Source organism: Hippopotamus amphibius, chromosome 1 (genome assembly GCF_030028045.1).
Source record: "Hippopotamus amphibius kiboko isolate mHipAmp2 chromosome 1, mHipAmp2.hap2, whole genome shotgun sequence".
Taxonomy (NCBI): Eukaryota; Metazoa; Chordata; class Mammalia; order Artiodactyla; family Hippopotamidae; genus Hippopotamus; species Hippopotamus amphibius.
Window position 1 is genome coordinate 204,501,242 of NC_080186.1, and position 14,764 is coordinate 204,516,005.

General features: G+C 37.2%; 1 protein-coding gene across 1 annotated transcript in view; it reads right to left on the reverse strand.

Annotated features, from left to right (window-relative positions):
* The window catches only part of ADGRV1 (adhesion G protein-coupled receptor V1), a 472,618-nt gene that overhangs the window by 405,698 nt on the left and 52,156 nt on the right, over window positions 1-14,764 (reverse strand). Inside the window, exons 23-27 of the mRNA XM_057739390.1 lie at window positions 12,062-12,242; window positions 10,877-11,079; window positions 5,839-5,968; window positions 3,124-3,204; window positions 1,307-1,446 (exon numbers count right to left, since the gene is read on the reverse strand). Of these exons, the coding sequence (XP_057595373.1) occupies window positions 1,307-1,446; window positions 3,124-3,204; window positions 5,839-5,968; window positions 10,877-11,079; window positions 12,062-12,242 (735 nt within the window). The remainder of the gene's footprint in view (window positions 1-1,306; window positions 1,447-3,123; window positions 3,205-5,838; window positions 5,969-10,876; window positions 11,080-12,061; window positions 12,243-14,764) is intronic.

The following is a 14,764-nucleotide window of genomic DNA, read 5'->3' on the forward strand; positions in this document are numbered from 1 at the left end:
CAGAAAAGATATATTTTGAGTGATCTTTCTTCATCATTTGTACAAAATCTGAGGAAGCTGAGCAAGCTTCTAGCTCCTCTAAATTATTAAACAATAGAATCCTACTTAATTCCTACTGGATGAATGCGGGGTAAACACACATACCCCCCCCCCCACACACACACAGAGTTGTTGATGTTATTGCTGTTCACAAATGTTTTGGATTTCCTCTCCTTCTGGGAGACATACAAGCCAGGACTGCACTTCTCTACCCGGTTACATGAGTGTTGTCATGTGACTTGCTTTAACCAAAGAAGTTAAGCGGATATGCTGTGAATCACTTCCAGAAAGAAGCTGAAGAACCAGTGTGCAGTTCCCCACATCCACATCTCCCCACACCACAGAGAGAGTAGCACCTGTTGAGATGTAGCCTCTGTAATCCTCAGTCTTAAGTGATTGATCACAGTCAACTTCAGATGGACATAAACCATGAGTGAAAAATAAATCTTTGTTGTAGTAGGCCAATGAGATTTTGGAGACTGTTAGCACAGCCTATCTGAATTAATATAAAAATCTATGTATTGATAGTACAGCCCCATTGTATTCTTTAAAGTCAGGAATTCTCAGAACCATAAGATGAATCTGTATGCAAAACAAAATACAAAAATAAATGCCATTTGTAACCGGGAAGAGCTAAATCGGACTCTGTGTTGGATCTGTTTCTTTGACTTTAACCTTTGTGTTTTTTTTGTTGCTTTTGTTATTATAATCATACATGGTGGCCTGCCTCAGGGAACCCTGCCCATCTGCCTGAATGTTAAACTAAAGTGCCTCTGTTCAGCTCACAGGCAGACAAACAATCCTGCCCACCTGTGAATGGCTGCGGAAAAGAAGAAATTAACACAGCCCTTCACCGAGGCTGGTCATTCCCAGAGATGTTTTACAAGACTGATGGCCCTTTTACTTTACTTCCTCACCGCCTCTCCTTCTCTGACCCTACAAAAGAAACCGGCATCCAGACCCCAATAAGTTGTTTTTTTCAGACACTAGTCTGCCATCTTCTCGGTCCGCTGGCTTTCCAAATAAAGCACTCCTTGCCTCAACATCTTGTCTCCGATTTGTTCGCCTGTCGCGCAGCAAGCAGAGCGAGCCTGGACTCGGTAACAATATCAGTATTTAATTATCAATTTGCATTATCTGTGCCGCTAGACTCATTCCCCTCCACTTAAATAAGAAAAAATTAAGGTAAAGTACACCTTAATAATACAAAAATACAGTATAAAAAGAACAGAAAATATCCAGGACTGGAGGAAAGAAATGTACTCACATTTAATATGACAGTGCTGTACCCATCTTCTGGTTCAGTTCCACTGACAAAGAGTGACTCAGGACTAAATTCAAATACACCATGAGCATGGTCAGAGGCTGCAATAGTCACTAGAATTTGGGAAGCCACTCCTAGACTGGCTGCATGAATAAGTGCCAACAAACAGAAGAAAATGTTAATCAGTAATTTACAAACCAAAGGGAAAAGCAAGGAACAACTTTTTGAAAAGAGTTGTACCATTCACTAAGTATGTTCTCATTTGCTTTAGAAAGAAAGGCAGACACAAATGGCTGCCACACATATTCATGCTTTTATGACCTTCCTCTGTCTGGGCACCAACGTGATATACAAGTGCTGCATAAGCACTTGAAGATGAATAAGGAAAACTTGTTTTTCTTTTTCTTATCTATGAAAGAGAACATTCTTCCACACACAGCATATGAGGAGAGTCTCCCACGACCTCTGCTGACCTTGGAAGACCCACGAGCCAAAATGAGTCTTACTTTTATGAAACAGTAGTTTTCCTATGATTCTCATCAATCTGACTGCACACAGATTCTTGGTTTCCACATGTGCATTGATTCTAGGCCTAGTTTCATCATATTATTATACAACTACCTCTCCTGGTCTCAAAGCATCCAGTCCTATAACTAAATAGAAGCCAAGATCTAAAGAAGTATTTAATTTTTTCCCTAAGATTATGTTGTATTAATGGATGCGGACAAGAAAACAAACAATCCCAAAACCAGTAGAGTAATTAAATACAGATGTTACATGAGGCATTGATGAAAGTCAGAAATCAGAGAGGTGGGACCATGAGTTCTGAAACTAAAATATAAAACCTGATGTTGTAAAAAAGGAATGTTTTGAGGATTCCTCAAAAGGAATCTTTATGAGGGGTAGAAAGAGGAATTTAGGGAATACCTATTTATTCCCTAAATCAAATAAGTATTCTACGTATTCTCCCTTAATATGAAAAAATATTTGTGGTAAAAAGCTGAATCATGTTTGTATATGAATCTAATTCAAAAGGCATCCTCTTTTCAATATTCCCTCCCATTAATTGGCAACTTATTCTCCCTATTTATTTTCTTCTTAATTTCTCTTTCCCATTTGTTTTGATTAAATGCTACATATAAAATTCATCTCTTTTTTTCCAGCTCTTTATAATTGCTTTACACTGTTGTGCCAGTTTCTGCTGTACAACAAAGTGAATCAGCTATGTGTATACATATATCCCCATATCCCCTCCCTCTTGAGCTTCACTCCCACCCTCCCTATCCCACCCCTCTAAATCATCACCAATCATCAAGCTGATCTTCCTGTGTTATGCAGCAGCTTCCCACTAGCTATCTATTTTACATTTGGTAGTGTATATATGTTAATGCTACTCTCTCACTTTGTCTCTGGTAATTCATCTGTTTTTGTAAAGAAAATCCGTGTGATACATTTAACATGAAAATATAAATGTTCTATTTATCTCTTTAGGTATTCAAAGCTATGTAAAAGCTTTTTCAATAAGCACTTTTGTAAATGATACCAAGCAAAATTTCCGTTAGAATCAGGAAACTGCATTAGGTTCGGAGGGAAGTCTGGGCTTTGGAGGTAGACAGGACTTGATTCTGGTGTGATCATTTTCTAGCTGGCCAACGACAACATGGAACAAATAATACTTCATAAAGTTGTTGTGCTGGTTAATGAGACAAAATATATAAAGGACCTGCACATAGTAGGTATCAATAAATCGTTAGTATTGTTGTCTCTTAAAAGGAAAGTTAAAATGTAGAATAGTAAAGGGCCTTGGAGTAACTGCTTACCACGTTTGTGAATAGTTGGAAGGAAGAATTCCATGTCCCCATCACCACTACCACTGCCATCAACCCTAAAGAGTTCAGTCACTTCACAAGGAGAAACACAGAGACACAACCACACAACATATATTGACAACAATGAGAAAATTGAGAGCTCTTAAAACATACCCAGCCAAGAGGAAAATACAGTAATATTAGACATGCATTCTTCCAAAAAAACAGAATAGGTGTTTATAGTGTAACATTAGTCAAGCTACCAATTTATAAAACTTTCATTCATAGCTTCAAGAAATATTCCATGTAGCTTGTAACTGACATTTCCCATTTCTGCCAATTTAGCTAGCTTTATTTTTGAATTTTCACTTTACGACAACGTAAATTGTTTTTAACATTTTAAATATTTTTAAAATATTTGTATGCATATAGTAGCTTATACCTAGTCCTATATACCTGTGACAGTCACCTTACCACTTACATCAACCAATTCAAAATTAGAGAAATGCATCTAACATTTCCCTCCAGCCACACGTTTAAATTCCCACCATATTTACCATTCTCAGACTTGATTCCCCCTTTGCCACTGACATTGTGGAAAGAACCCTAGACAAGTAGTCTAAAAACCTTGGCTTCAGCCCTGGCTGTGGGAGATACCAGCTGTAAAACTTTCAGCGAGTCACTAAACCTCTTGGTACCGCACTTTTCTCACCTATAAAAGGTGCCTGCTGCCTTTTATAGAACTACTGTAAAAGTCAAATACATAATATTGTAGAAAATGAAGTACCTTGGCAAAATATAAAGACTATAATAAAGAGAAAGTGATTTTAACTTTACTTCCACTACATCTCATAAGCCAACCATTATTTTGCCAAATATTTGCAAAGAAGACAGGAAGGGCAGGGATGGCAGCAACAGAAAAGGAGTAAGAGAAGCAAGACCACATCCACATCCACACTGCTTCCACCAGTATCCTTAACTGACATGCCAGTCTAAGATCTGCTCTGCTCTTCTGTGCTTCCCCTCCAAAGGACTGGGATATATATGAGAATTTATGGCCCCAAACCTGAAATGATCTTAGAGACATAAGAGGCGAAATGGATTTCAGGGAATACCCAGTGCATGGCTTTGCATCCATATTAATCACAAGTACTGAGGAAGAGGGCTGAAACTTAACACCAATGTACCCCAGCTAGCACAAAACATCTACTCAGGTGGCTACCATAAGCAGAATGAGTCTTATAGGCAAAAAAGGAGAAATAAGGGTCTCTCCTTTGACCCTCAAAAGATTGGAGCTCTACACGCTATTTAACCTCTTAGGCAGTCCCAGCTATGATTCGAGGAATGGAGCCCAGCATCTAGATTCCTCTACCTCCAATCCCTGCTCTAGGCGGGCAGGGAAGATCAGAGTCTCTGCAAGTATTGCCCACTTCAGGAAAGTGCAAGACTGGATTTTCAACTGAGTACTCAAGCCCAATTAAAACATAACAATGCATACTCTAGAGATACAGGAGGAAGTTTCTATATAAAATCACAAGTCTCACTATGATCACAAATATCATTTCTGAATATTTGATGTTCCTTATTAATCAATATTAGGTAATGCTCACTAACATTTTCTCTATTACACGAGTATTTTTAGCTATAAGTAATACAAAGAACAACTTTTCAAACATTTTACAATGACCTCTGATTAATAAAGTCCTTTCATGAAAATAATGATTTGGAAATGTGAGGACTTGTCTCTAGAAGACAAGCAAGCTGGTATTGTTACATGACACCAGCACAGCAGGCTGTCCAGCATATTCACTGCTTTATGGAGTCAACCAAGCTGTGGTGCTGTTTAACCTTCCCTGGCTTGTCCTCCTTTGCTTTCACCTGGGCTTCGGGAAAACAGGAAAGGGAAACATGGGAAAACTTCATCATACTTACCCCAAAGTCTCATTACATACTAAAAGACAATCTTAGTATTTCTATCCTACTCGATTTCTCCCTTTGGATGGCTTATTCAGTACTATGACTTTCTTCATCAAAACATTTTGATAAAAATAATAAGATAATAATACTAGCTTTTGTAATGGAAGAGACTGACCTGAAGAATACCACACCAACTCTCAAATTCTTACATTTATAAAGGTAATATGGTACACATCTCATGTATTCTATAATACCCCCAGTAGCACCTGGTAATCAAATACAGGGATACTTCTGCAAAGAAACGTATATAGTTAATCTAAGTGGGATAAGTAAAGATTATAAGTAGCCTCTTCTCAATACCGATGAGTTTTGCCACAGAATGGATTATTGACACCAAAAATCTGTGATAATCAGAGTTTTCAGCATATCAGAATTGAGGATAAGGTACTGTTAACCTGTTTTATGGATAATCACTTTCCTAACAGATTATCTAAAGGGATTAATTTTCACCTGTTCTACAAGTGGAGGCAGCTCTTAAGGAGCTACTGTGAAAACTGAAACAAGGAAGAAGGGAGAGAGGTGATTTCAGGGCCACCTACTATGAATGGGAACTGTAATCTGGTGATTCAGTGTAATTAAATCATTTCATTGTAAAAGCACATCCACTTTAGGAAAAGACCAATGGGTAATGCAAGGGGGAAAGCCAGCACAGTAGGTCAATTCAAAACAATCTATTTCCTTAATAGAACCTACTACTATCATGGTGAGTGGACAAGTAAATATTTGATATTTTTGAGTCACCAGTCTTACCTCCTCCCTCCAAGTTTAGCAACTCAACTTTAAAGGATTTTTCCAATTCAGGAATAGAATTATCAGTGATGTTAACAGAAATGTACTTAAATCTTTCTCCTGGTTGAAATTCTAAGGTACCAGCAACACTCTGAAATACAAACAAAAGATTTACCCATTAGATTATAATCATTCTGTATATGAATGTGTAAAATGAGAATTACTATGTTCCAAATTGTTATAAATACTGAAACAGATGAAGATAAGTAAAATATAAAATTGAAAACATTTAAGTGATATGAATAGTGTTCAATATAAATTCTAAATAAATATTCTCAACCTAAATAAAGTAGACAGATTTTTATTTCTCTTACTTGCCTATTCATCAAAAAAAATTATTAAGGCAAATGAGAAAATCTGAATAGATGACATCCACAAATCCCTAAAGAATTAATTCAATGAGATACATGGAATTCTTTTGATTAAGTACATTGAGAACTATTCAGTTTATATCATTGAATAATTTAAATACTCACTGCATAATAACAATGGCATTATCATTCCAAAAATTTCCCGTAGCAATAATAAATATCAATCCATTGGGCATTAATCTTTCCTTGATTATACTTGCAATTGCTATTCTTGATATACATCTCCTATCAGAAAAGTTCATAACTACTAGAAAAATAATTACTTAAAGTCTCAAGGTCTTTTTCTCCCACCATCTAGTGTAAGCGTTTTCCCCTCAAACCATGAGAATAAATTTTAAAGATGTTTAAAGTTTTCTAGGGTTAGCTTTTGTGGACAACTGTATTTCATCTTGTGGAGGAATTAATAATCCTAAAGCTAAATTGAGGAACCCAAGTACCGATTCACTTAATCACTCATTTATTAATTGTTTTCAATATTTTCTAACACAAAGCATGTGGATGGCACCATTTTAGATGCTTGGGATTCAAAAACAGCCAAGACATATCTCTATCTCCATGAACACATTCCCAAAGGAGTATTAAGCATGGGATAGAAAACAACTACTGTAAAAGACATATAGTAGCTCAAGAAAAAAAAGTAACCTTGCCTAGAGTACAGTCATCAAAGGAGTAATTCTATAAGTCTTAACAACAGAAATAACTTTGGACCGTCTTAGGAAACCATAGTATTTGACCTTAGCATACCTTACACAACTGGCCACTCCCTCGCTCTCTGGTATTCCATGATATCACATTTCCTGTTTTTCCTACCTTTTCAGCTCATCCTTGTTGTATTCTTTGCCAATTTTAACATTCTCCCAGGACCTGAAAAAACTATTTTTCATCAAATTCTCTCCAGACTCTATCTCTAGACAAGACTATCCTATTCCAGGCTTTTAACATCATGTATATGTTCCCAGCTCCCAAATTTCTACAGGCATACCTTATTTTACTGCACTTTGCTTTATCGTATTTTGCAGATATTGTATTTTTTTACAAACTGAAAGCTCACAGTGCCCCTGTGTAGAGCACATTTGTTGGTACTATTTTTTCAAGTAGCATTTGCTCATTTCATGTCTCTGTGTCACATTTTGGTAATTCTCACAATATTTCAAACTTTTTCATAATTGTTATATTTGTTATAGTGATCTGTGATCACTCATTTTTCATGTTACTATTGTAATTGTTTTGGGGCGGGGGAATTACATCCATATAAGACAGCTAATTTAATAAATGTGTGTGCTCTGACTGCTCCACTCACTAGCCGTTCCCCCATCTCTCCCCCTCTCCTGGGGCCTCCTACTCCCTTAGATACAACAATATTGAAATTAGGCTGATTAATAACACTGCAATGACCTCTAAGTGTTCAAGTGAAAGGAAGAGTCATATGTCTCTCACTTTAAAGCAAAAGCTAGAAATAATTATTAAGCTTAGTGAGAAAGGCATGACAAAAGCAAAGACAGGCCAAAACCTAGGCCTCTTGAGCCAAACACTCAGCTAAGTTTTCAACGCAAAGGAAAAGTTCTTGAAGGAAATTAAAAATGCTACTCCAGTGAACTCATGAATGATAAGAGGACAAAACAGCCTTATTTATGATATGGAGAAAGTTTTAGTGGTCTAGATAGAAGATTAAGCCAGCCAAAACATTCCCTTAAGCCAAAGCCTAATCCAGAGCAAGGCTCTAACTCTCTTCAATTCCATATTGGCTGAGAAAGGTGAGGAAGCTGCAAAAGAAAAGTTTCAAGCTAGCAGAGGTTCGTTGATGAAGCTTAAAAAAAGAAGTCATCTCCAAAACAGTGCAAGGTGAAGCAGCAAGTGCTAATGTAGAAGCTGCAGCAAGTTATCCAGGAGATCTAGCTAAGATAATGAATGAAGGTGACTACAATAAACAACAAACTTTCAATGTAGACAAAACAGCCTTACATTGAAAGAAAACGCCATCTAGAACTTTAAAAACTAGAGAGGAGAAGTCAATACCGAGTTCAAAGTTTCAAAAGACTAACTTACTTTCTTATCAGGGGCTAATGCAGCTGGTAACTTTAAGTTGAAACCAGTGCTCATTTACCATTCCGAAAACCCTAGGGCCCTTAAAAGTTATGCTAAATCTACTATACCCATGCTCTGTAAATGGAAAAACAAAGCCTACGTGACAGCACATCTGTTGACTACATGGTTTACTAAATATTTTAAGCCTACTGCTGAGACCTACTTCTAAGAAAAAAATATCCCTTTCAAAATATTACTGCTCAGTGACAATGCACCTAGTCACCCAAGAGCTCTAATGGAGATATACAAGATTCATATTGTTTTCATGCCTGCTAACACAACAACCATTCTGCAGCTCATGGCCTGAAAATTCTCAGAAATGTCTCAAAGGGTGTTAGCTTTCTGACAGTCATGAAGGATGGGAACACAGATTTTTAGTTTCATTTTGTTTTAGTTATTAAAGAAAGTGATAATTCAACTGGAGACTGGGGGTGGCCATCTATGACAAACCCATACTCAGTTAACATCATACTCAATGGTGAAAAGACGAAAGCATTTTCTCTAAGATCAGGAACAAGACACGGATGTCCACTCTTACCACTTAAATTCAACACAGTTTTGGAAGTCCTAGCCACAGTTTTCAGAGAAGAAAAAGAATTAAAAGGAATCCTAATTGAAAAAGAAGTAAAACTGTCACTGTTTGCAGATGACATGATACTATACACAGAAAATCCTAAAGAGACCACCAGAAAACTACTAGAGCTCATCAATGAATTCAGTAAAGTTGCAGGATACAAAATTAATATAGAGAAACCTGCTGCATTTCTGTACACTAACAAAGAAGTATCAGAAAGAGAAATTAAGGAAACAATCCCATTTACCATCACATCATAAAGAACAAAATACCTAGGAATAAACCTACCTAAGGAGGCAAAAGACTCTGAAAACTATAAAATGCTAATGAAAGAAACTGAAAATGACATAACAGATGGAAAGCTATATCGTGTTCTTGGATTGGAAGAATCAATATTGTTAAAATGACCATACAACCCAAGACAATTACAAATTCAAGGCAGTCTACAGATTCAATGCAATCCCTATCAAAATACCAATGGCATTTTTCACAGAACTAGAACAAATAATTTCAAAATTTGTATGGAAACACAAAAGACACTGAATAGCCAAAATAATCTTGAGAAATAAGAGCTGGAGGAATCACACTCTCTGACTTCAGACTATACTACAAAGCTACAGTAATCAAAACAATGTGGTTCTGGCATAAAAACAGACACACAGACCAACGGAACAAGATAGACAGCACAGACCTAAATCCACACACCTATGGTCAATTAATCTATAACAAAGGAGGCAAGAATATACAATGGAGAAATGATAGTCTCTTCAACAAGTGGTGCTGGGGGGACTTCCCTGGTGGTGCAGTGGTTAAAAATGCAGGGACACGGGGTTGATCCCTGGTCAGGGAAGATCCCACATGCCATGGAGCAACTAAGCCTATGTGCCACAACTACCAAGCCCACATGCTGTAACTACTGAAGTCTGCATGCTCTAGGGCCCACATGCCACAACTACTGAGCCCATGCACCACAACTACTGAAGCCCTAGCTCCTAGAACCCATGCTCCACAACAAGAGAAGCCACCACAATGAGAAGCCTGCATACCTCAACGAAGAGTAGCCCCAACTAGATAGCAGCCAAAATAAAGACCCAAAGCAGCCAAAATAAATAAATATCTTTTTTTAAAAAAGAATAAGAGGAAAAATAAGAAAACCAATATTAAATTTAAATAACAGGTTTCTCTGGGAAAACAAATGTTGAAGGATATAAAATACTTCCTGAGAAGAAATTATGAGCTGAGAAGAAATTATGAGCATCTCGTTAATGTAAGTTTTGGTGATAATAAGACCAGGTAACAGTTACTGAGGGTTATTATATATATGTGCCACATATAGTACATGACACTTAAAATGCTGATCAATCCTCAGGGTGATCCTGTGAGGCAGATATTATGTCTCTCTTACAAATAAGAAAACTGAGGTCAGGAAAGATTGAGTCTCCCAAGGCCACACATTTAGAAGGCCAGTTTAAACCAGATTCTGTCCAGTTCCAAATTCTTGGCTTTTCTTTTTCTTTCTTTCTTTTTTTCTTTTTTTTTTTTTTTTTTTTGCCAGTACCACACTGGTTCTCACTTGGAGAAAAAAATAAAATAAAACTGAAATGACATAAAATTTCTTTACAATTTTGGTTTTGTTCAATGGACACAGACAAGGGGATTTAAAATGCATAAGAAACATAATTTTAAATACATATGATTAAAACCTATAACATTAAAATAAATAATACAAGTGAAACCTACAACAACTAGAAGGTACAATAGAAATCAATATGGTAGCTATTTAAAGTGTCAGCCTTCAGTGGACTGAAATACTTTAATTCACATAAATTTAAAGACTGAAAAGCTATCAGTGCTTCTTTTCCCTGTTTAATAAGTTCCAGGGACAGTGCCAAGACCCTTCCAATCCTCCAAGAGGACTGTGTCTGTCTTACAAGTATAAATACTGCTTCAAAAGGATTAAGTGATTTACCTGGTAGTCCTCAGGACTGAATGCTGTCAGTGATACTGTTCTATATTCCGCCATAACCCTCCCCAGGAGCCCTTGTGCACGGACGACCAGCAACCTAACTTCCCCATCTTCCTCCTGCACGGTGATGTGTGGAACACTGCTTGCGGGCAGGGTCATTGTGTCCTCGGGCTGGGGAGGAAGCCCAGTGGAGAACTCTAGCAAGCCTGGCAGATACAAAGAGAAGCAGGGCATTCTTGCCCCAATTATCTGTGGAAGAATTTCTTATTCACTTGAAACTATCTTACACAATTACTTTCATCACCAGGGTAAAATTCGGAGGGCTCTCATTTAGAAAAGACTTTAGTGAAGATCTGATTAACATGCTTTTGACACAGAATATATTAGTAAGTTTTGGGGATGTTAAAAATTAAAATGATATTTTTCCTTGTCTCTACCCAAAGATGCTTTTAATGGAAGCATCAATAAAAAGAATAGTGATAGAATTTTAAAATATATATTATCAAACATTTACTCATATTTGAGTATCTACAATTCATCCTTAAACTTATAGCAGAATAAAATGAATGGCACCTAAAAAACTTGCAACACATTTTGTTGAAAATTTAAGTATGAAAATCAGAGTTGAAGAATTTCCCAGGTTTCCTACACAGATCTTTTATTGGATGTTCTTGCTTTACTCCTACAAAAGAACTATTACTTTTCAATCCAGAAAAAAGTCTCAGCTTATTGTAACAGACATCTATGATAGGTTCCCAATTAAAAAAAACTATCCCTTTCCAGCATAAGACAAAAAGAAACTAATATAAACAGACAGTAATATTCTACTTCTGAAGTTTAATAAAATATAAATTATAAAGTATTTCAATTAGGTGTTAACATCTTACAGTAGGATAATTTTTAAATTTGAAAAATTTTTGATTACCATGAATAAAAATACTTTTTTATTTAAAATAATCCTGCCTTTAAAACCCTTTTCAGAATTTACTATTAAACTCTAGAAATCAATCCTTATATTTTTTTCACAAACACTGTCCCTCAAAATGGCAGCTTAGAAGTTCAAGAGCTTGGAAGTTAGAGCGTCCCAAGGCGTCCTACTTCAATCATTTGCAAAAGTCCCTTAAACTCTTAACATGATCAAGTACACCCAGAGAAGACAGGATTATTCTTGCAAAAGGGCTTGGTTACCATGTGGATGATCACTAGCTTTGATGGTGATATCTGTCGTTTCCTTTTCGGGGTCTATGCTTGCACCACTGGTGGGAGTTGAACCTAGTTTCCCATCTCCAGGAATCGCAGAAACCAGTGTCACACGGAAATACTCATTAAGCTCAGGAATATCATCATCAAGGACACAAATATTCAGGACCTGTAAATATAAAAATCCAGAGGCATTAAGCCATGAGGCATGCAGAACTTATTTACCACTTACCAGAAGAAAATAAAGCAGCTCATTGAAGTTACTTTTTAACATGACAAATTTCCACACAAACTTAAACATTAAAACAGAGTGAGAGAAAAAGAGAGAGAGAGAGACAGAGCTGAGAAATTAATTCTTTAATCAATAACGGGTGTTGAAGAGTAACACTTTCTGTATAAAAATATCACAGTCATGTATTAATATCATACCATATATTATATATTGATACATCAATATCGTATCATATTCTTTGTACCAAAGACAGCGGTATTACCAACCTCAAGGTATAAAGTGCCTGGTTAAGGCACTACATGTTATCTGATGCAAGGGGGGATGGCAGTAGGCAAGGACAATGTATCCGTGTCTAGCTCCGGCCTAAGGAAAGGCTGCCATACGTAGCAGCAGCATGCTGGAAAACAGATCCACAATGGGTCCTGTAGGCCTGGCGCACACAAACTGCCCAAAAAAACATTAGGAAAGGAAGTAGCAATAATTCAGCCATGCTCTACAAGATAGAAGTCAAAATTTGAAGTGAAAAAAACCACTTCTTTTATTAACTGAACAAGCATGTTTTGACATCTACAATGTGCCAGGGCTAGAAACGGCCCCAGTTGCTAAGAGGCTCACAGTCTTCTGCAGGAGACAGATGTATGGAAAAACATTTAAAATGCAATGTAAAAGTGTCCTAATAGAGCTATGTACAAAGGAAACTGAGAACAATCAACTCTATCTGCTAAAGGTTTTACAACAGACAAGTCTGAAGCAAGTCTTAGTGAATTAGTTGTAGTTGTGACGAATAACGGGGAGGGACGTTCCAAGTAAAAGAAACCATAGCGTGAAAGAATAAGACATCTGGGTAACTGCAATTAGACCACTAAGGCTGGAGTGGGAGAGGAGGCTGGGCAGATAAACCGGAGACAAGATCATAGGGACCTCTCGTGCTATCATTAAAAAAAATGAATTCCACTTCATAAAGAGTAAAGCAAAATGGAAGAATCATAAGCAGGAGATGGACAAAATGAGAATTCCGTTTTAGAATCATTACCAGGGCAGAATGTAAACAGAGTGGACAAAGCAAGAAAGGACACAAGGGGTTGAGTTAGGAGGTGACTGACCAGAAATCATGAGGTTCTGAATTCATGTAGTGACAATGGAGATGAGGACAAATGGATGGATTTGTAATTTGTTCTGGAGATAGAAGACCCAGGACTTAGAGACTCAGCATAGGGGGTGAGGGACAGGAAGAATAACATTCGATTTCCTGGTTTCTTCCAGATAGGAGGATGACGACAGACTGAAAATAAACTGTAACTCCAAATGCAATCTCTAAAACATTAGTCATTACGCCTAAAAGTACTTGGAGAACTTTTTTTTTAATGTAGTTTTTCTACCAATAGGCCCAAGACAGAATCTGAATTTGGTTTTAATGTTCATTTTCATTAATAAAGTAATACATGGCATGGCCAATGTGTTCGGAGGAGAAGTATAAAACATGACACTTCTACCCAAATCTTGTCACTGGTCTTGAACTAAAGGGAACAATAAGTAGTCTGAAGATTTAAAACGTCTTCCCGCTAGAACGTAAGCTGACAAATGTTGCTATGAAAAGCAACACTGAAACATCAAGATGTACATTAAAAGTGAAGCAATCAATACCTTTAAAGTGTTGAAGCATACCAAAGTAATTGCTCATTTTAGTGAAGTGAAGAGTTTGAAACTGAAGACCTTACCAAGGTATACATGTAGTTCACATGGTAACTCAGTACAGAAAACAGTATTTACTTTTACTAAATGTTATACACTCTGCTATTTTCTATTCTCTTTTTTTAAATTTATTTATTTATTAATTTATTTTATTTATTGGCTGCGTTGGGTCTTCGATGCTGCACACGGGCTTTCTCTAGTTGCAACAAGTGGGGGCTACTCTTCATTGTGGTGTGCGGGCTCCTCACTGCAGTGGCTTCTCTTGTTGAGGAGCACAGGCTCTAGGTGCACAGGTTTCAGTAGTTGTGGCACACAGGCTCAATAGTTGTGGCTCACAGGCTCCAGAATGCAGGCTCAATAGTTGTGGTGCATGGGCTTAGTTGCTTTGTGGCATGTGAGATCTTCCTGGACCAGGGCTTGAACCCGTGTCCCCTGCACTGGCAGGCAGATTCTTAACCACTGTGCCACCTAGGAAGTCCCTTCTATTCTCTTTTGAAAATATTGCTCATACTCACTAAATTGATTTCATATCTAATGGGCCATTTAAAAACACCTGAAAAACATGTTTCCAGTATACATTCCTGTACTGCAGACACACACATACACACACACACACACATACACACACCCTCTCCCTCTCTCTCTCTCTCCCCCCACCCCAGATTCTCTTGCGGCTAGGTTTCTAGATACGATTTAAGTATATTTAATTAAATGCACTCCCCAGCCATCTGGAAAGCAGTAGCAAAGTAGAGGTCACCTTACTGCTG